At 40.1% G+C, this 22803-nt stretch overlaps 1 protein-coding gene across 2 annotated transcripts in view; it reads right to left on the reverse strand.

Moving 5' to 3' along the window:
- Positions 1-22803, reverse strand: part of rusc2 (RUN and SH3 domain containing 2) — a 46245-nt gene that overhangs the window by 13030 nt on the left and 10412 nt on the right. For both annotated transcript variants that reach the window (XM_044196022.1, XM_044196023.1), the window contains exons 2-3: positions 8506-10272; positions 6101-6674 (exon numbers count right to left, since the gene is read on the reverse strand). In XM_044196022.1, the coding sequence (XP_044051957.1) occupies positions 6101-6674; positions 8506-10086 (2155 nt within the window). In that variant the 5' untranslated portion in view covers positions 10087-10272. The remainder of the gene's footprint in view (positions 1-6100; positions 6675-8505; positions 10273-22803) is intronic.

Here is a 22803-nt window from a genome sequence, read left to right on the forward strand (position 1 = left end):
ACATGAAGGTTAGAATTGAAACCAAGAGAAAACTGCCCAGTCACCAGTCACAAAGATCAACAGCCCTTATCACAGACAACCATGCCACTGTTAGACACACACACATACACAGAGAAACACACAAAGACACACACATAGACATAACCTGAAGGCACTACGTCAGGAGAGACACCAACGGGGAGAAACCTTTTTCAGCACTTCTTCTCTGCCACAGAGATCTGTGTGTGTTTTTCTGTGTGTGTTTTTCTGTGTGTGTGTGCCGTGTATGATAGACAGAAGCGTGTGTGACGTTGACGGTGTTGCGCAAGCTGTTTGTCACTCTGAGGCCGGCCCACCGATGCCACCTGAGCTGGGTGCAGTGATGGCTCTCAGCCACAGAGGGCGATAGTGAGCCGCTGTAGAAACACGATGGAGGAGGGAGGAGGGAGGAATGCTACACACCCAGCAGGCCTGAGCTCCCACTGGGGATGGAGGGTGGAAACACTCCCACTCTGTCTCAATTGTATCTGCTCCATCATTCCTCTAATTACCATATTTTCCTTTTTCTCTCCTCACTCACCTCTCCTCTTTCCCTTTCCCGTCTGCTTCTTCCCTGCCTCCTCTCTTTCTCTTGAGCTCCTCTCCCTTTTCACAGATGAATCTGTTAGACAGCCGAGGCTTTTCCTTTGCAGCTCCGCACTTCATGTTAGCATCATTAGCGAGCAAGCCACTTCCCAAAGGCTTTTAAAGAGGCCTGTACGCTGCGGTGAAACAACGCAGCTGACTGAAGTGAAGTGTGATGAATAATATATGTACTGACATGCTGCACAGCCTCTCGTTGTAATCTTAAATGATCACAGTCTATATAAATACAGTGTTAGAAACTAAAGAGGGTGTTTTTGAGGCATGTGTAAGACAAATCTTGTTCTTAGGGATGACCTACAGTATTTCCTCAAATCTTTTTATCAATCGTCCCCCTGACTTCCGTAGTATCGTTGTTTCATTGGTCTCACTGCCCCAGGCAACTAACAATTGAAAAGTCTTAAAGCAGGTGGGGAAGTGCTCTTTTGTTCTAGCACCTGAACTGGTGGACTGTGGACAGAAAAATCTGTACATTCAGCAACAGCAGGAAACTGTTATATATCTATATTACTTTACTATGTTACAGTTTTTTTCTTTCTGTGTTTGAAAATCTAGAGGGAATATGATTACTAGGGCCTCAACTAACAATTATTTTCAGTATCACTTAATCTGCAGATTATTTACTTAATTAATGGATTAATCATTTGGTCTATAAAATGTCAGAAAATAGTAGAAAAAATGCCACCTTTGCCAATTTCTCAGTTGTCTTCAAAATGTCTTGTTTTCTCCAAAACACAAAGATAATCAGTTTACTATCATATAACAAGAAAACAACAGCAAATATTTACCTTTGAGAAGCTGGAACAAGTGGCATTTCTGGCTTAAAAAAATGACAAACAATTTTGAAAGTTGGTGTACATTAATTTTCTGTCAACAGACTAATCAATTACTCAGCTATCAGTACAGCTCTAATGATAATAGTTTGATAATATTGCTATTCTGACTGATTCTTTCTTTCTTTTTTGCAGCCGTGTGATTGTAGGTATACAGAGCATATGGGGTAGGTGGGTACTGACATCAGGTCTATATTAATGTTGATCATTTGTGGCATGTGTAGTTTTATTTCCATATTGTAAACATTTAAGACGAATGTTTGAATATTTACACATTTTGCTTCCATTTTTGATGAGAATGTATGTAGGTATTGGATTACTGTATGAATGCTTTCAAATTTCATTTGTGTTATGTCAGTGTTTCCACCAAGCTAGATGGCAAAATGAAATAAATTTGAAAAGAAAAAATAGAGTGGTTTAAAGCTGAAGTGTTTTGTAGTCTAATATTTGCTGACTCAATTTCCTTTGTCAATATCACTCCTGATTTAATGTTAAAACACGCCTGTTTTAGAGATAAATGGTGACTTTTAAAAGATCTCTCCTACCCTAAATATTAACTTGTGGACTAAAATTTTTGAAATGGACAGTAAAGAAGTGAATTATTCTGCAGGAGTGTTCTTGAAAAGGTTTTGTGGACATCTACAGAGTTTGAGTTTTTTCAAAAGCTTTTGGGTGGAGGCGACCTAGGAATGCATACCTACATTCCTGCATACTGACCTACATATAGTCCACACTGTATGTACCATGCTCATTCAATGCTTGAGTTACAAAACTGACATTCATAACGTTAACTTGGAAGAGATAATCTACCAAACAAATCCAGTGTAAATGAAGCAGAAAATTGTTTGTTTATACTTGTGGAGGCTGGTAATGGTGACCTGAGGGCACGATGGTTCATTTTGAATGAAGCTGGTGTGACGCATTTTAAGAGGAGAAATCATTACTAAATATAGCTTTTTTAAAATTAATTTCACTGAAATTCACTTGCTCTTAAAATGTTTTAAAATGAATAAAATACCACCACATGAAAATGTGACTTCTTTCTGGGGTTTGGATCTGTCCACAAACTAAATAAGTAACACCAACACCTGTGAAGCTGACACCAACTGACAAAAGCTGATTTTCACTTTTAAACTGGTTTGTCAAAATAGTTAGTTGAAGTAGTTTGTTGATTTTGAATTTGTAAGAGATTTTCTTTCTTCAAATCTTCCTAAAATGATGTTGGGAGCTCCAGCCTGTATGAAACTGTGATAGGGGACAGCTGGAGCCTCCTGGGACATTCCTCTCCTGGTGCACTCACGCTTTACTGTCCCTGTTCTTATTCAAATGGAATTCCAAACACTCGCTGTTTGTGTGTGTGTGTGTGTGTGTGTGTGTGTGTGTGTTTTTATCTAACCAGACACACGGCATGCAGCTGAGACTGCGCTTCATAAGGTGATGGTGGTGTCTGTTCAGGCAAGAAGTCCTTTCAGATAAATGATTCTGTACTCAACTGAGAGAAACTATTTCACTGTTTAATTAAATGATATGACGGACAATCAGAGGGCCTTCCAGGTCCTCCAGCCTTCATCTGTGTCTGGAACCTTGATGAAGAGTCAGAGCAAGACATAGTGGCTGAAAACGCTCTGTCATCTGATTAAATTAGGCTTTAAAAGATGTCGTCTTACTCACAATGAATTCTTGGTACGCTCTGTTGTTCAAACTAACTCTTCCTCACATGCCTCTGGGCCCATTCTCACTTTACAGCTCGTTCAGATATTCCCATGGCCTCATGCACTCGCCTGCACATGTTTGCAAGTGGTTGTATTCGCAAGACCTACAATATTCCTCTTCGGGATACATGTTCTTTATTTTTATATTGGTGACATCTTTGATACTAAATAATTTGTCGTCTTTCAGCACTGCAGTTCCCAGAGTTCACTTGTTAAAAAAAATTAAAAAAACTGTGGGCAGCACTGTGTCGTCTGTTTCCACTGATTCAGATCTTGATCTTTATTTCGGCCATTGAGTTCCCTAAAATAATCTGTATGTGGCACAGTTCCTTGAGGCTATCTATTTATTTACTGTATATATTTAACAACTCTACTTCCTGTATTTATTTATATATTTACCCACTAAGTGTATCTTCTACTTGTTAATATATGGAATTTAATAACTCTGTACTTCTTTTAATGATTTACATATTTAACTTCTCTGTACTTCAATTTATTTTTACACCTTACTATACAGAGTACTTCCTCTACTTATTCCAAACAAACTGGAAATCTAAAAATGCATCACTTCTTATACACCATAGTATTTTGTGTCCATATTTTTAAAATCCCTTTAGGAAATTTTGTTTTTCGTTTGTCTCCGTCTGCAGAGAGGAGTCAGGCTCAGCAACAGAGCAGCACAACAGGATGTGGCAGGAATATCGTCATACCTTGCTTTGTTATGACTGAGTGCTGCTCCATTTTAACATATTTCAAATGTTGTGTAGCATTTTAACATCAATTAATTACTTCCTCAATACATTTGGATTAATACAATTACTAAATACAAACAATCTCTGACAACATTGGCAGCTGCTACTGGTCCCCATGCTGCATTTGACATTGTGAGCTGCTGAGTCAGATTTCACAGATTTCTTTCTTTTCGGGCATTTTTGCCTTTACTAGATAGCGACAGCTACAGAGAGACAGGAAAGGCGGGAGACAGACAGAGAGAGAGAGAGAGAGAGAGAGAGAGAGAGAGAGAGAGAGAGAGGATGACATGCAGCAAAGGGCCCCAGATTGGAATTGAACCCAGGCCGCTGCGGTAAGGACTCAGCCTTAATGGTACGCGCTCTACCAGGTGAACTACCAGGGTGTAGATTTCACCGATTTCTTAATTATGGGAAACAATGAAATGCTACAAATGGATGCTTGTCATGCAAGATTTCAGCCACTCACTGGTTGGTTAACCAGACAAAACGAAGTTCATTACTTCTTGTCACCATTTGAATAAACCAGAAACATGATGAAAGTCACAGCACCTTTCAATGACACGACAGCAAGTAAATGTTTTGCGGAGAAAGAGAGGCGACATCATTTTTTCCGTCAGCACAAAGAAGCTTGTGTAACTTTCTCTGACCTTCTCTTGGTTTTGGGACATGTCGGGCCTACAGGCTCTCTGGATCAGTAACACACCACTTACATACATAAACACAGATATGCAAACACAGCCACACACACAAACACAGCAGACCCACACACAGCTCAGTATGCTGGTGTAGAGCTCAGCAGGGGGGTTTCTCTGCACCTTTATCTCCTCTCTCACCTGATTGTTATTCAGAACACGTTTGGCCCACTTCAACCCTTCATTCCCTCTAAAGCTGAGGATTCGCACTCTGCGTCACTCTGTTCGAAGCACATCTATACACACTGGCACATGAGTATTTTCTCACACACACAAGGCAAGTCTAGACATACAGAAAAACAAAACCATACACATATCATACACACATAAACCACAGATACAGCATACAAAATGTCCAAAAAGTGCACAAACACCACAAAAACATTTATTGTGGAAATGTGTGTGTATGTCTGAATGATGCCATGAAGAATTTAATTCAACATACTGTTTTTTTTTTCTTTTTGTGTATTACTCTATAAAGTAAGTCTATGCAGTATGTTAGAGTAATAATGTCAGCATGTAAATTAGAGGAAGTTTTGGTGAACCTTTGAAAAGGAATAACAGCTGTCGGTAAGGCGCATTGCCTTTCTAGGTCCATCTTGTGGTATTACGTATATTTTAAATTCCTGTGGCCAAATACACTCTGCAGAGTGTTAGTGTCAGTCAATTCAACCAATGCAAAAATCAGCAACATTCCACGACCATAAGAGGACAAATTCAGCGAATAAGATGTGGAAAAACAAATTTTTTCATGAACAATCATCAGTGCAGTCAATTAAAGAAGTAAATTACTACTTAGTTATTAAAGCAGAGTAGACTGATCAGCAAATACTGATAGTTTCTAACAGCTTGTACAGCTTCAAGTGAAGTTTAAAGCTCCACTGATCAGTATTGTTTTTTTGGATTAACAAAGATTCAAATGACTATATGATATGAAAGGTGTGGCTTGTAGTGACAAACTCACAGCGGATCATCATCCAACACAGCAGCTCTACAGAGTTTTAGCACCTATTAGCTCGTTGTTTTGTTTTTACGGCCAGCAGCTAAAGAGCCAGATATTTTCCTCTGGGGTTGGTGGAGACCAAACCAGTGCTAAAAAGAAAGTAAATATTTGACTTCCATTCATCAGGTGGACAAACACACCTCCAGACTAATGCTGATGTTGGTGCAAGTCTGCCGGATGTGTAAATAGGCAATTGTATGCTAATACCTTAGATGTAACAACTGTCTAAAGCTATAAATATGTCAGGGCCGTGTGTCTGACATCTTATTCTGGAGTTCCTCTGCCTTCTTGTGGGCAAAAAATGATAAGTGGTTGTATCTGTGGTGCATGATCCATCCTATATCTACACTGGTCTTGTATACAGGGTGACTTGGTAACATCTGTCCAGTTTACAGCAACATTTATTAATGTGCACTCTCCCTGTTAAATAATAATAATAAACCAATAGATAAATAAAAAAAATATGTGAAGAAAAAAGGTGAAGTACCTTCAGCCTTGGCTCTGGTCTCCCTTGCCCCCTCCAGGTGTCGCTCAATGCTGCCTTGACTGTAACATCTGGTAAAGGGTACAGGTGACAGGCTGTGACTGTCAACCTCCACATGCTGCTCTAGGATCGGAGAGAAATCCACCGAGGATTGGGAGTGGGTGGAGTAAGTGGAGGAGAAAGGGTCTGCAGCTGTCTTCAGCGATGGCGAGCCCCCTGTACCTCCGTTTCGCCGCTTGCTTCTCGCGATCTCTGCGAAGGAGGTGACTCGTGGAGGAGGAGGCGGGGTCGGGGCGGTGCCCTCGCTGAGCCGGACGGGGCAGCTCAACATACGCTCCAGAGATCCAAGCCGAGGAGATGGAGACTTGTCCAGGTTGCGGTCGTAGCTGCGAGAACGGGGACGGTTTCCCGAGGAGGCTCCACCTCCGATAACACCCCGGCCAACCAAAGGAGGGGAGATGTTGACGTACACCTGGCCTTCAATCACGGCAGGAGCAGCTTCTGCTCCACTAGCTGCTTGCAGATTCTTCTTCTCGTCCTCCTCGTCCTCTTCATCATCATTGTCATTATCATCTCTCTGAAGGAAGAGAAATAACGAAAGAAAGAAGGAACACAGCAGTCAAATTTTCTCCAATAGAATATCAGATAAAACCCATCGTCAACCATGGCTTAGAGTTCAAAGGACCTAAAGGGTTCTTTAAAAATATTTAGGACAACAAATCCAGAGCAATCCATTTTTAGGGGAGCTTTTCCTTATCCGAATCGAGGGTCTAAGGATAGAGGGTGTCGTATGCTGTACAGATTCTAAAGCCCCTTGAGGCCTTTGTGATTTGTGATATTGGGCTATATAAATAAAATTGACTTGACAAATCAAAGGCCTTAACTGCCTTCAAGCCAGATTTGCTTTGACACAGTGGCACTGTAACTGATTGACAGTAATAGCATTCAGCTCTACATAACTGCTAAAATAATCCTCAGACGTGATATCAGATAACTGCAGTGGCTGTGAGCTAAAATGAGCCAGTGCCAGACTAATACCAGTGTCACAGCTATTTGAAGTTCAGGGTTATTGTCATTGTCATAGGGCCTTCAGTTTAATTTATTCCATACCATTTAATTGCTATTTATGCCTTATGTTGTTCTGCATTATTCCATTCCTTGTTGAGTCTGGTGTAATTTCACCAAAATCACTTGAATCTCTGCTTGCTATTTTGATTTCTTCCATTTTCCTTGCCTTACCTACTCAGTTAAGTGATAAGAAATACAGTCTAAGTAATAATGACTTGTTGGTGTAAATTAACTAAATGTACTGCCTAAACTTGATTAATTATGCATACCACCCTCGGCAAGCTGTGTTTTTACCGAAGAACTGGAGTGGAAATCAAAGAATGAGAGAAAATGTTTAATTTTTTGTCATTAGTTTGGATTATGTAATCATGTGAATTCTTTAAATGAGTAATCTTTAGTTCTACCTTATAACAAACGCTGCACTTAATGAGCAAATCAGTTTATTTCACAGGACTCTTGTGCTCCATGTTTTTCATGTCCTGTATTACAGACAATTAGCTGGCACTATTTTACACACAGAACAACTGCACCAAAAGAAGCACAAGTTTCACCTCTGCGAGTCCCTGTTCATTAAAAGTACAAGCAAACTAAAAACCAGAGAGCCCAAGTAATCCCAAGAACCAAGTAAAAATATGGCAACAGCTGAGCAGGGAGGTAGTACAGATTATTTTAAACTTCCTCTTTATCTCTACTACAGTATGTCATTAGTCAATTATTCCAACAATATGGAAATTGATGAAGCAAGGCTGTGTGGAGCTAGGGGTGGGCGATAATTCAATATTGTTGTGTATTGACTTTAAGTGAAATAATATGATAATAATATGATAACATCATACAAATTTCCAATCAAATTGTAATTAAAAACTTAAACATGCCACATATCATTTCATGATATATGTCATTATTAGGGCTTGGTATTGTTCATTGTTTGATGCTAATGCCAATATGATACCTGAGTTTTAGTACCGATACCAAAGTTGTGCTTTTATTTCATAAACTTACTTTGAGAAATATAAACATGTTTTTCTACAAACCCTTATTTTTATTTAAAAAAAGAAACCAAAGTCCTCAAATGTAATTAACTGTCGTCTAAACACAGGCAGCTAAACAACAATGTTGCATAAAATTATAAAATCTTATTTTAAAAATCAGGAAATATCTTAACCTTATCACCTGGTCGCATGTCTAGCTTGTTTGTTTTAAATAAATATGTACGGTAAATTAAGTGTGAACCTGTGCATACAATATTAGCCATTTCATGAACATCACACAACCCATTACATGTCCTGTTAGATGGATTACAAATTGTTAAAACTAGTGAGGTAGGATTCTCCACTCACCCTAGGTGACTCTCTATCTTCATCTTCTTCGTACACGCCCCCCTCATCAGCTTGCTGCCTGAACAGGAAGTACTCGCTAGGCTGGGTTGGGGTGGGGCTGCCCTTGCTGTGTTCGTCAGAGCAGCTATTGACCGAGGAGCCTGCAGGACTCGGGGACGACTGGGACGAAAGGTCACAGGTGACCAGCTTGTAGTAGTTCTGGGTGGCAACAACAAGACGCGCCTCACTCTGCAGACAAGACGCGAAGTCTCCGGACGACCCAGAATGTGGAGGGTGGTAGGAGTTGCAGTTGGCGTCTAGGTCAAGAGCCCCCTGGTGCTCCACGGCGCAGGAGCAGGTGGATGAGGTGGACAGGTGCGGTTCACGGATGAGTGGGAAGGTGCTGCCAAGGCAGGAGGGTTGTTGCTGTGACAGTGGAGGTTCAGTGGGGGAGATGTGAAGGTCCAAATAGAAAGCACCTCTGGTTGAGTCTCGCTGGTTTCCTGGTGGATCAGAAACAGACGAGGTGCAGGAGTGGTCAGTGGAGCTGTTGAGGTTGGTGTGCCCAGAGACAGGCGCCTTCTCCGGGATGGCGTTGTTCATCTTGTTGTAAATAGCGCTGAAGTTTACGAGCACGCCATCCGAGCTGTTGCAAGAGGAGTCGCTGCCGTAGCCTTGCTGGCACTCTGAGAAAGGCTCCAAGAAGGCTTCGGGGAAGTGCTGAGGGTAGTTCTGGGAGAGTGCACAGCAGGAGCAATGCTGTGTGGAGGAGCTGGAGGAGTACGAACCTGTCTTGCTGCTTCGCCCACACCTCATAGGATGATAATCATCTTCATCCTCATCACCCCAGTCTTGCTCTCCGCAATCCATGGACATGTTGGAACCACTGCTGCCATGGCGCCGCTGGCTGTCGAGTCCTATAATGTCCAGGTCCTCCAGGTGGTTAGAGAGATCCGAGGCTACGCCCCTCAGGGACTCCCGACTGCTTCCACCCACTGAGCTGTGCAAAAGAAAGGGCTCAGAAGCAAAGCCAAGGTCGTGTAATTGGAAAGAAGCCATCCTGTCATCGAGGGCCGAGTTAGTGTCACTGTGGAGGTGAAAAGAGGAGTCTTCAAGGTAACCACTGAGGTTGTCACCATCCTCCTCCTCCTCCTCCTCTTCTTCTTCATCCTCGTCATCTTCGGTATTCAGCAGGAATGGATTATGACGCAACGGATTTCTGTTCCTTGGTTTGGCTCTGGGTAATGTATGAGCTGTAATCAGCTGGTCCTCTGAATTGCTCGAGGTAAACGATGAATCATCACTTGCTGTGCTGCCTCCTTTCCCACCACCCTTCCTCTCTCTTCCTCCGTTGTGGGAGGAGCAGGAGCCACTGGAAGTCTGGATCAGGCTGCTGTAGAGCAGAGCCTCTCTCTGAAGGACGTCTCTCTCAGGAAGGGAAGTGGTTCGACTCAAGCCCAGGTTCTCTGGTGGGCTAAACGGGTTGCTCCTCTTAAGCGAGCCCCCGCAGCCTCCCTGCCGCCCTCCTGATACCTGGCAGTGCACCAGGGGGATATGATGCACGATCAGGGTCTCGCCTGACAACTTAGGAGGGCTGTCCATGGTCCAGGAGGAGGGAGGGTGGGACTGGAGCAGAGGGAGGCCCGGTGTGGGTGAAGGGGGGGAAGTAGATGTGTGGTGTGTTGAGGGTTGTGTTCACACTCTGTTTGCTGGGCCTAGCTCTGCAGGGCTGCCAGGGATTTGGAAGGAGAGGTCGGGGAAGTCAACACCGTGGTCAGAGTGGTACATCTGGAAAATACGAAGAGAGAGAGAGGAAAGACGTCAGAGGAGCAGGGAAATACAGACACCAAAGCACACAGGCACACATTCCACATGCAGGCTCGAGGCTGCATGGTCGTATAAATCATGTTGCAAGAGTCCAGGAGAGAGTGATCAATAAGATGATATTAGCTCACTTCCTCACAAACTAGATTTTCATGTTTAACCTCAGATGGTACAAATAAACACTGCTAAGAGTTTTGTTGCTTTTAAATTATGCTCCTCATTGTGTTTTTAATGGCAAATTGGGTCATCTCCTTGTCATCTCATTCATTTCTTGTGTTTCATTGTTTCTTTTTTGTGTGTTTTATGTCTTTTGACATGAGATGAGTTCACCCATACAATGTCTGAAAGGCTCGCAAAAACACCAGCTCCCAAACCAGCCCGAAAGATGTAGTATAGATTTTTTTTTTTTTAAGTAATAACTTGAAGTGGTACTAATTTAGTATTGTACTTCCATGAAGTTGAGGGACTTGCAAGAGACAATTAAAAAAAAGAATGGTCAAAATCAATATTCTGACAAGATATTCTGATTTTTAGCCCATAATGTGGGTCAAACTCCAGAAACACTAGATGCTACCGTAATGCAACTTAATAGCATCTCTCATTGGGCCCAAACTTTCTGTTAAAAACTGGCAGTGTCCGAGCCAAAGCTGAGATAACCCTCATGACATCACCCGGAGTTATTTTGTCAGACTTTAGAAAGCTCCTCTGGAGCTATAAAAGACATTACAAATCTATTTTCACACAGTAGTATCCACCCATGATGATTAAAGTTTTTAAACAACCCCCCTCCTCCCCCTCCCCGCCCCCAAAAAAACAATACTCTACAAACTTTTAATTTCAATTTCTTTCTCTTGAATGAGTTTTATCTGTGCACCAAAAGCACCATAAAATAAGTTAATCTAAAATAGCTGCAGTAACATAACAGAACTATATCCTTCTAGACTCATCTGTACACTGAGCAGGGTGAGTCAGCACCATGTGAAGTGGAAAGAGTGAGATCCACACACACACACACACACACACACTAAGCAGCTGACTCTTAAACAGGGCCATGATCTCATCCCCAGTCGCATATTACACCCTAAATGACACACACATACACACATACCAATACACACAGAATACATCCATAAAACCCTAAAATTCACCTCTCTCTCTCCTTAGATTCACTTTGTTAGACTAATAAGGTATTTAGCTGATCATTACTTTACTTTAAATAGTCAACACCCTGTGATCTGGTTCATGGACACTTTGACAGTACACTTGGTTGCAGATAAACATACACTGGCTGCTAATGCATCGAGCGTGTCATCGTTCAGTTACAGGTCTAGCAAGGCCTATACTGATGAAACTTTATTCCGCATTTATTAATTTAGTACTTGTGTTTCTTTCTTATGTGCCTAGCGGAAGCAGATGAACATGTTGATGGGTAATTTTTCCATCAGCCTTTCACTTGCTCCCTTAACTAAAGTTACATGGAACTCTTAAAGCTTTGTTTTGCAGTAGACAATGGCAGATGTCACGCAATGTTAAAGTATTAAATGCAGTTTAACAGCTGGCAGATGCTGAAAATCTTCTTCAACGCTTGTTTATGGTGATTTTACTATTGTCTCAAATGAATGAGGAAATGATTTATTCATATACCACACGAAACACCTTAATATCTTTTGTCAGTACAACTGTTTTTAGATGCATAGATGTTTCTGTTGCCAAGGTTACTGAGCAGCCTCAGTGTCTGTTAGCCAGGCCGAGGCTAATCAAATTTGGCTTGTGTAAGTTAATTCATCCTTTGTAATATCTTATATTATTTATTTTCTCCAGTAAAGTATTGTAAGGTACAATATGAGCTGGATTAGGAATGAAAGTTTGCTTTAAATCATCTGCTCACCCGATCACGACCTGGACCAGACGAGTGCTAACTAAGATTTAGAGTAATCCCTCTATTATACCTGCTTAGTAAAACATAATCCCAGATACAGTAGTAGATTAAAAGCAAATTTGAAATGAAATTTTGGTTCTTAAATCTTTCTGCAAGCGTTGTTGTGACTAGAGAGAAAGAAAGGTGAGAGAAGATTTACAGATTAGAGAAAGAATAGAAAATCGGTTTTAAGGACTAAAAAAAGAGCAGGATGAGAGCAAGAGCCAAGCCAGTAAGTAACATTACAGTACATTACAGAGATGTACAAATACAGATTTACATGGATAAATATGCAAATGCAAATGTTGATGAGCCCTTTACGAGCACAATAACAAGCAGGTGCATAGTGAGCACTGCTTCATCATTTTTATTGCTAAATAAAGAGAAGAGAAAGGCCAGCTGAGGCTGCAGGTCTCAAGCTAAATGTTAGCATGATGAGACAGGTTTACTCAGGAGCAGGGTAATAACTGAGATGCCACTCTTGACAAATGACCTTTTTAAACGGAGGACTGGAATGATATTTGCTGTCAGGGAGGCTTCAGCTTCACCTACAAAGAAGTGGAGTTCAACCTTTTTATCTCACAGCTCCCAACAAAGGAGCTGGCTGCCCATGAGCCCCTGCTGCAGGCGCAAATGAAGACAATGTATGAACTTTGACAGACTTTTGTTTAGTATTTTGACTTGATAAATTACCTTATTACACCTTATTTGTCACAACATTAAATACCTTCTAATAAATATGTATACTTCATGCTTCACTGGAGCAGCTGGGAGTCACCTGCCTTATTCAAGGGCACCTCATGAAAGCTTTTTAAATTCATATTCACCATGCATATGTTTCCCCCTCCAGTCTAAACTCTGGCACAGTACATATCTAGGCACAAGCCCACTTTTCCAAGCCTGTATCTACTGCTGCTCACATACAGTATCACTCCTACACTATGCATGGAAATCACAGCAAGCATATCATGGATAAGACCAGAATGACTTTGCAGAATGACAGTTATGTGTCAAGAATAGTCTGATCTCAATCATCAACATAAATTTCCTTCTTTGACACACAGGCCATCAGAGTAATTAAAACAGTGCTGAAATGATTAAGTCAATGAATCGATAAGCTGAAAATTATTACTAATACTTTTGATAATTGACTGATTGTCATCATCAATCTTTTACAAGCAAAAATGATAAACATTAGCTGGTTCTAGCTTCACAAATGCTTCCTGCTTTTCTCTGTTGGATATCACCGTAAATTAAATATCTCTTTGGCTTTTGGACTGTTGGTCTGACAAAAGAAGCAATTTCAAGACGCCATGTTGGATTCTGAAAGTGTGATGGAAATCAGTGACTATTTTTCAAATGTTACAGACTAAATTATTAATTGAAGAAAAAAAGACAGATTAATCAGTAATATTAATCAGTAGCAGCACTAAAATAAAGCTTAAACTGAATTAACACAGCACTGCATCCAATCTTCGAATATGTCTTAACTGTTTTGTTTATTTTACCGTTTGTTATAATATATTTCATTAATTTTATTTTTGTGTCCTCTAATTGCCTGATTTTACATCATTTGTAGTCTTGAAAAGGCTTAACTGTGATCTACCCATGTAAAGCACCTTATAACTTTGTTTTGAAAGGTGCTGTACAAATAAAGGTTAATATGACTATTAATTACATTATAAGGTTACTATAGACAGGTGCATTTTGTATTGATTATGTGGGCTTATGTGTGTAACAGCCACAGAAAGCCTGATGGTCTACTACTACTGCTTTAGTAACCTGACGTCATGGTTGAAGTCAGAGATCTTCTTGTTACATAACACTAAAGAGAGCACATAAAGAAAACACTCCAATGCAATAAACAGCCAAAGCCCGTAGTAGTATTATTTTTAAACATGTATTACTTTTAATTGTGTACTGTTGCATAAAACATCACGATTCAACATGTGAAGAATATTTACTTATAATCATGTTTGCCTATGATCCTTCACCTCACTTATACTTCTGTGGCTGCACACAGCTCAGCATATCTCAATATGAGGATGTTAACGGCACTGGAATATTTCGTAGCATCCAACTTGCTCACTTGACATTAAAACTAGTATGTAAATTGACTGCAAATATACAGTAAAAGCTCAGTCCAAAAAAATCCTACCACGATAACTTTTAATGTATCTGAAGCCTGATGGTTTGCGTCAGTGGAAAGTGACATTAATACGATTAGCTTAATGGTTCAGACAAAGAGTGCAGGCAATGTTAACACCAGAGAAGGGAAACTAAAATTGGTTTAAGAGATTAGCTGCAGGGTCAGGCAGGCTAGCTTGTGTAATGTGTGTTCAGACAAGACAGTTGATGTTAGGAGGGCATTAGCATAGGCTACTAGCAAAAGGTTTCTTTCGTCTAACCTAACTCCTTTGGCTTTATGTCTTTTTTTATTAACTGTTCTTGTAGATATCCTTGCAGAAAGAATGTAATGTAAAGTAATGACTCATTTTGACACACTCATACGGTAAATTACTAAATTAAAGCAAAAGTCACGGCCATTGGTTTTAATCAAAAGGATTTTGGTCAATGTGTGCCACAGAGGTTAAAACTGTTTGCTCTCCATTTTCTGGTACAAAGCTTTGTAAGCAAGACTGCTGCAGACAAAATAGCTATGTAGAGAAACGCAGCAAGTCAGAGCACATGAGCACACACACACACACACACGCAGAGAAAGATGCTGCATCCATTCTCTGTCAGTACAAAGCAACAGTCCCATCTAATCGTCCACGGTTTTGTGAAGAGACAGCCCAAACAGCCCAGTCTGACTCTCCAAAGATTTTCCGGGTCAGCAGCACACACCACCAACTACAGCCACAAGGAAATGTAACTTTTAACACAGTACTGTGTATACCATAACTGCCATCATTTTGAGCCTGGAAACGTATGGTATTAGAGCTTCGAGTGGTGGCTTTAGAAGTCCTCTTTATGCATCTCTTTTCCACCTAAGAGTATTAATATACGCCTAGGATGCTTTCATGAATGTTAGTGGGAAGACATAATGATCAGTACTGTCTAGTTCTTTACACCAGCAGGTTACTTCACCATTTCTTATATTCACCGACGGTGGAAAACCTGATTTCATCCAAAAAACTTTTCGTCTTGGTAATGAAGGTAAGTTTAGTTCAAGTTCAAGTGGGCCTTCTACAAAAGCTCACAGACTACACATCAGACATTCACTTTAAACTGATATGAGTAGGAAGTTCCTCATTTAATCTAAATTCAGAGGTGCAATGCAAAAGATACCTTCCTCTGTAATATTGTGCAATTCCTTATCATGAGTGAAAAACTATTTGAAAATATTTGTATTAACCTCTTTACCTAAACTCTTCCAACACAATGGAGTCTTCTCTGTGTTTGTTGGTGCCAAAAGCCCCTACCTGACACTGTTCTCAGTCTGATAAGACAGCAAATGTCTTCAAAAGGTGGGGTATGCGATTCTGGAGAAATCCAATACAATGACAAATACCATGATATAGAGCGAACAATGACACAGCAAGTAATGAAACTAACATTAGCTAGGTTGTGGGTTAGCAAACTGTCGCTACAGTTGCTGCTGCGAAGCTAACAGCCAGAGAGGACGAGACGGTTTCCCAGAGCCGACAAACCAGCTCCAGACAGCGATGCTCACAACTCCCCTGCTGCTATAGCTAACATCACAACAACAGCATATCTTGTCAAACTAGAAAGTAAGCTGAATGTCCGTGGGCAAGTTATTTAACGTTACCTGACACACGAATCATGGCTGGAATAGTGTTGTGTGGCTCGGTTCCCACAGGGCCGGGGCTGTGTACAAACACCGGAGATGTTTTCAGCGCACACAGAACAGACAGCTAGAGCAGCGTGAGGACATATTCGCTGAATTTGACAAAAAGACGTGTATTGGATTAGAATCGCATACCCCACCTTTAACTGGGTTGGACCACAATTGTCCAAAGTTGGCTACCAAAAACTATAAGTGAAACTGCTCTGAAAATCATTTTCAAATAGCAGCTGAAACCTCTGACAGATCACTATGTTAATGAAGGTGATTAAATTACAATGACAAACCTGATAGCTACAACCTAATAGCTTTTAAGATCAGTTTTCAGCATGGTTCATTTTATCCCATGTTAATTCACTTACTTTTATGGGCTGCAGTTAGTGATAATGTTATAATGAATGGCATTATATGGCAAGGAATACCTACAAGTCAAGTAACAGGAAATTTGAGCAAAAAGATGACAGAAATGTGTCACTTTCCTACAGGAAATGTTGTCCTGATACATGATGTAAGCTCTTCTGTGTGATATAATACATTCATCACAGCTGCTGTATAGTGGTGTGTGATGCTGGACTCAATGCTGTCCGTTACAAGAGTGGCACAGTGGACAGATGCATATGGGCTACCAGGCTATTTAAGTATTCAAGTCCACACACAGAAACTGAAACTTGTGAATGGAACCATTGAACAGACTCTGCCATTATGCTCCCTGCCATTATGCTCCACCACAGCCAGAGGAACCATCCATCTTCCTAGTGAAACAGCTCAATAATGGGACTTTTTCACACTAAACATGCACATAAACTGGCAGGAATTTATCAAAAATATCTGAACATAAAACAAAGACAAAAATACAATTTGCACATCTCCCTGCATCAATGCCACCACGACAAATTCCTCTTCATTTAGTGTACTTTTCCAAAATTGTCATACCAGTCAATCAAAGAGCATTTTACAGAGTAGGTCAGGCTTCTAAAGTACAGAAAATGTTTTTTTTTAACATGTCCTCTCCCTTTAGGTCAACAATAACACCACTGAGATCTGCGTTATAACCAGATTACAGATCAGATCGGATAATGGGTAAACAAGAACAAAGAAGCTGAGCGTGGCCAATCAAATTTAATTTTCCATGCAACATCAGAAACCTTAGCTACAATGGCAGCCAGTCAGAGAAAACAATCACAAAAAGAATCCAGGGAGGTCAAAAACAAACTGGAGTAACCATGGCAATCAGTCTGTGACAACAGTAAGCGGGAAAAGAGACATATACACATAAATGCCTTTAGACTGAGATTGTGCATAGAGTAGGCTTTTACACATTCTTAAGTCACATTCGACGTGTGCTTTGTTTTTGTTTTTTTGTTCCAGTGTTAAAACACAATCAGTATTGGCTGATATATCTTATCTCATTCTTTCTTTACTACTAATATCATTGCTGCCTATATGAGAACCTGAACACTTTTAAAACAGTTTCTTATTCATTTTTAGGCTGCACCTAAATGTTGATATTATTATATCTGAAATCAATGACTGGACCAGGATCACAATACCTTGCCCTGCTTTGACACTTGCTAGCAGTTTTCATACTCATACTATTTTTTAAATACTATTTCTGGATGTGATACACCTTGTAAATGTTTGTTAACATTTTTCAGGTTTGCTCCCCCATGAGCAACATCTGTTAATGCACAAAAAAAAAATGTCCTCACGTACAGCATTAATAATAACTTGAAAATGCTCTTCTCAAATCTTGAAGATGAAGCACATAACTTTTCACATTCTGAAAAGTTCATTACTTTTTGCATTATGAGTTTGTTCTCAGCACAATTGGAAATCAACAATTTTACTTGAGCTTGAGTATCAGCTAATACGCATCAACCAATACTTAAAGCAGCGCACTAAATAATATTTTTATATTAATAATGGATCCAATGACTATATGCAATGTGGAAAGAGTCGCTCATGGTGACGACCCCACAGATGATGCTCACCCAACTTTGCAGTTCCCCTCAGCTCTACAGAGGTTTTAGCATCTTTGTTTGTTTTAGCATCTGTTCTGGTTTAATTGCTCGCAACTTTGCTGCTTTAATTCAGCCTCACCACTCTCATCAGTGTTGTTTGCAGCTGCAGCAGTCAGCTGTATTTGCAGAAAATGGTCTCATAAACTCACTGCATAAACCTGCCCAACACCAAATATCAGACAGATAAAGTTAAAGACAGCTAAAGTGACTAGCTAGTGAAGATAGTGGAACTTTTACCCGCTAAAGAGCTACATATTTCCCACAGGAGTTGGTGGAGACCAAACCAGAGGTAAAAGTTGTGTGACTGTTGCACTTACAGTCATCAGGTGGTTTAAAACACAACTTCAAATTAATGTTAATGCTGCTCCCGTGTCTGCTGGATGTATAAATAGGTAATGTTGGTAAGTTTGCCACAACAACTTCTTCAATGTTGTGTTTATAGCTTGTTCCGCTGCCCCAGAGTGATGATTGCCGCTTTAATGGCGACAAACTACAAGTAATTCAACATGGAAAGTTATAAATTCCTGACAAAACCACATATTACTCAGGGTGGTAAACCAAGAAGAATCAGCAACATGTTAGAGAACATTGGCTTTGTGGCCTTTTAGCTTGAAGAAACAACCAGCCGCTTTGACAGACCACTAACCATCATTCCAAGGTCATGTTCTCCTCCTCGCATGAGTGCGAAAAAAGTAAAACTTACTGGTGATTTATTTGAGGCTTACTAGCCTTTTTGGCTTGGAGTTGTAAGATGTCTTTTTTTCCCCCCTAAATGCAAAATTTAAAAACAAATACATGTACAAACAGAAGCACATATCCTAAGTGTACTTCCCTCCTTGGTCTTGTTTAGCTTCAGATTGGGTTTGTCTGCATTTACAGAGTCAGAGAAGAAAAAGGAGAAGAGAGAAATACCACCAGGGTTTTCTATCCATGCCAATACTCTGATAACTAGGGATTCATTGGGGGTTCTTGTAACAGCCAATTAGCTTTGATTTTTCTCCACAAACACGTCCTTAATGGATTCTTTAGAAAACCCACATTACTTTATGGCATCGTTTTGGAGAGTAGGGTGGGAAATTGACCTATTTATGAAACATAGACTCACACTGAAGGGAAAAGGAAAGCAAAGCTGTAACAAAGGACATCCTCCCTCTTATATCATCAGGGCTGTACTTCCAGGAATAAATCTGAGCCTGGGAGAGGGGCATCCGAGTGAAGGCGCACCCTAGCCAGGCAGAGACAGACGACACAGCCAGAGGAGGTGGCAATTACGATGATGGATGTAGTCCACACTCACAGTGCGACTCATGTTTAGTGAATGCAATCTTGTGACTATTTGTACAATACAATAGGGAAGAAGACACCCTTTTTATGTAGAAGCCAAAATAGCTGATGAATTCCAAAATACAAAGGGGCAGTAAGCCAAATTTGTATTGCCCGTAGCAGAAAATGACCGTAATTTATTTGTAGATGGTCGATAAGGTTGTTGACTAAACAAATGTTTGTCCAGGAGCTGAGATTACTACCATTCCACCATCAAGTTAATGTAACTTAACTGTTTGTGTCACTGTAACTCAGGGGAATGGGAGGAGTGAGGCAGTATGTAATAAATTACCTCATGTATTCTACATACAGTTTTAAACAGTTTACAATGTCCATATGATGAAATACAGTGCAGATGTGACCATTTCTCTTAAAATTGAAAAAAATAAAATAAATGTGTGCATGCCCATGTCCTGACATAAGCTTGTTTTGGTAATTTACAGGTCAAAAGGCTTGTTGGCGTCCAGGTTAAAACTAAGCTAAAATGTGGCTGAACAGTGGTCTTCTTGTTTGAAAAAGAAGAAAACTGTTAAAACTGTTGAAATATAAATGCTGTTAAAGCAGTTACTGTAACCTAAACACATCTTAAAAAACAGCTAAGTTTTAATGTAGATGTAGAATCTAAATGTCTTTTCAGTTGCAAAAAAACAAAACAAAAATAACAAATTTGGAGGATCTTGCAGCCGTTGGTGGAGGTATACTCTCTTTTCTGGGGTTTTTGTTGCTATTCTTGCTTTCTTCTGATCAATCTGATGCTGTAAGCACTGGTATGGTAGGTTTATACAATAAAATGTTTATAAAATATGTCTACCTATTGAAAGGATTTCAATAGTTAAACATATTTGATTATAATGAGATATCCTAAAGCCTGTATAAATAGTTTGACTTGACTCAGTTACCTGGTGAACTGGCTAGTTGAACAACACCAGCCAAAGATCCCAGACATTTGGCTGCCTGTTGGTTTTAGTTACCCATCCTGCTTTCAATGATGAGAATTCGAAGCCACTTAAAACAAACAGCACTGTCACTGTGAACTCATTTTTCATTTATCCTCTGTTCAGACAGTCTCTGTTTCTCTCTCGTCTCCAATGCACCAATGGCACTGTCTGTAGCTGTCTGGTTGTTGAGTTACAGACTCAGTGCTCTGTATGTGTGTGTGTGTGTGTGTGTGTGTGTGTATGTACTGCAACCTGAATGAAAAGAGCTTTTGTTTGTTGCACACATTCACCATCTCACAGCAGTGTAAAATAAAGCCTCACAAAAAGAGTGGGAGAGCTAAAAGGGAGGAATGCTGAAACTGAACAACCTTGAAGAGGTTTGGTGGGACTTTGTCTCACATCACTGCCTACAGCTCACAAATCACAATTTGTTAAGTAGTTACTCTTTATCTAACCAGGAAGACACAGTATGTCAAAAGAGGCTACACAGATATGTAGGGGAGAAAAATAGGAAGCAACCAGGAGCTGACCCAACGTCACAGTATAGTGAGCCATGTATTCGGGGTGGAAGTTTCCCACCAACACCAGCCAAGTGATGGAAAGTTTGTCAAACCAGACACAACTTAAAGGTATCGCTCTATTCAAAACCAAGTGTTTATAGCCATAGTATGATGAATGAAATATGAAGGAACAACTTTGCTATGTTTGGCCTGAGGATGGCACTGGAGGAAAAGGCCATGATGTTAAGTAAATCAAGAGGGTTTGTCCTCTGTATGGTAGCCATTTTAGGACATTTCAGACTCCGCTCAACATTGTCACTGTCTACCTGACAGCCTCAGCTATACTTAGGCTCAGCTGTGCTTTGGGTTGAAAGACAACATGCTGATGTTAACATGTATAATATAATATCAGCGTGTTATGTTTGCATTAATCTTAAAGCACAGCTGAGGCTGAAAGAAATTCAGTCATCAAGTTTAGTTTAAGGTCTTCTGTCACAAACTAAGTCTTGGACAAGACATTTTGACCAGCTGGTGGCAGGAGAGGAAAGTCATGGGATCACCAAAGTCTTTATGATAAATAGTCTGGGGACCATGAAAGTCTGTACCAAATTGCATGGCAATCCATCAAATAGATCTTGAGTTATTTCACTCTGGACTGAACTACAGACAGACCAATGTTTCCACTCCTAAAGCTATGCCGCTAGCATGCCTAAAAAGAGATCAGTAGCATCAGAAGTGTGTCAGACAGACCATAGACAGACTGGCTCATGGGTATATTCAGAGAAAATGTCTTTCAATCTGTGTCCCTTAGACGTTTAAAGGATTCCACTTCCATTTCTTATCTGCTCTGAGACAATAAAAATTACCATACTGTAAGAGCCACCAGCAATTTCATCTACTGCCCTTTTCACTCTCATATTAAGTTTTATTTATGGCTATCTATGCTATTTCCTTATCTATTGGGATAAGAAGCTAAAAAACACCACAGGTGCCACTGAATATGCTGGTGTGAACTGATGTCCACGTATTCGTTGATACAGTGAAATGTGAAGCCTCATTGATCCTCGTAGGAAAATGCTCCCATCCCTTGGCTTCCTTCACAGGTCAAAAGTCCGGGCCAGCTACTAAGCATCACTGCTGAAGCTGGTAGGGATTCAGTTTATTAAAACGGGTTCTTTAAAAGTGCTATATCAACATTACCATTACCACAATGATGTTGAGTCATTAGTGGAATTACACCATTGATCGCTATCCTCCACTGACCTCTCTGGTGCATTTCACATTATGAGATTCACGGTTTGCTTTGGTGGGAAGTGTACTGATTGCTTTCTGGCTCAAAACAAGACGGGGGCGCTTTTCTTCTAGAGCAAAAAGTCTATTTTCCTAAATATCACCTAAAAATGGCATCCAGTACTGCCTACCTACTTTAATAGTGCTACACGTAGCACCTTTAAAGTCTAAGTCCACTTTTCATGCATGTACACATGAGCACAAACAGTAAACACACCAAGGTTATTTATTATAGTTTTGCATTTTTCATTAGTTTTTAATTCGTTTAGACTTTTTGTTTTCAATTTCAGTTTAGTTTGAATTAGTTTTTAAAGCAGGTTTGCTAGTTTATTTTTTTATTTTTTTGAAAATGCTTAGTTTTAGTTTAGTTTTTATTAGTTTTAGTGTTATGTAATGTAATATGGTGTATTTGTCAGAGGCGAGATTCAAAAAAGGTCAGAAAAAGTATTGCGTAATAAAAACAAAACATCATACTACAGTACAGTACACTTGTACTGCCTGGCCTGGATCTAAAGTTAGTTTCTCATTTTGGGGACGGGGTGATGGGCGCTCTCCCTAACTTGTTAAGTTAAGCAAGGTTAGCCTTCTTGTGCGATTTTTCAAAAGGACTATCAGATTTGTGGGATTTTTCCCCTTGAGAAATGTTTCACATATTTTTATCACCTTCCACTACAATACAAGGCACTTGCTTTTATCT

Source organism: Siniperca chuatsi, linkage group LG5 (assembly GCF_020085105.1).
Source record: "Siniperca chuatsi isolate FFG_IHB_CAS linkage group LG5, ASM2008510v1, whole genome shotgun sequence".
Lineage (NCBI taxonomy): Eukaryota > Metazoa > Chordata > Actinopteri > Centrarchiformes > Sinipercidae > Siniperca > Siniperca chuatsi.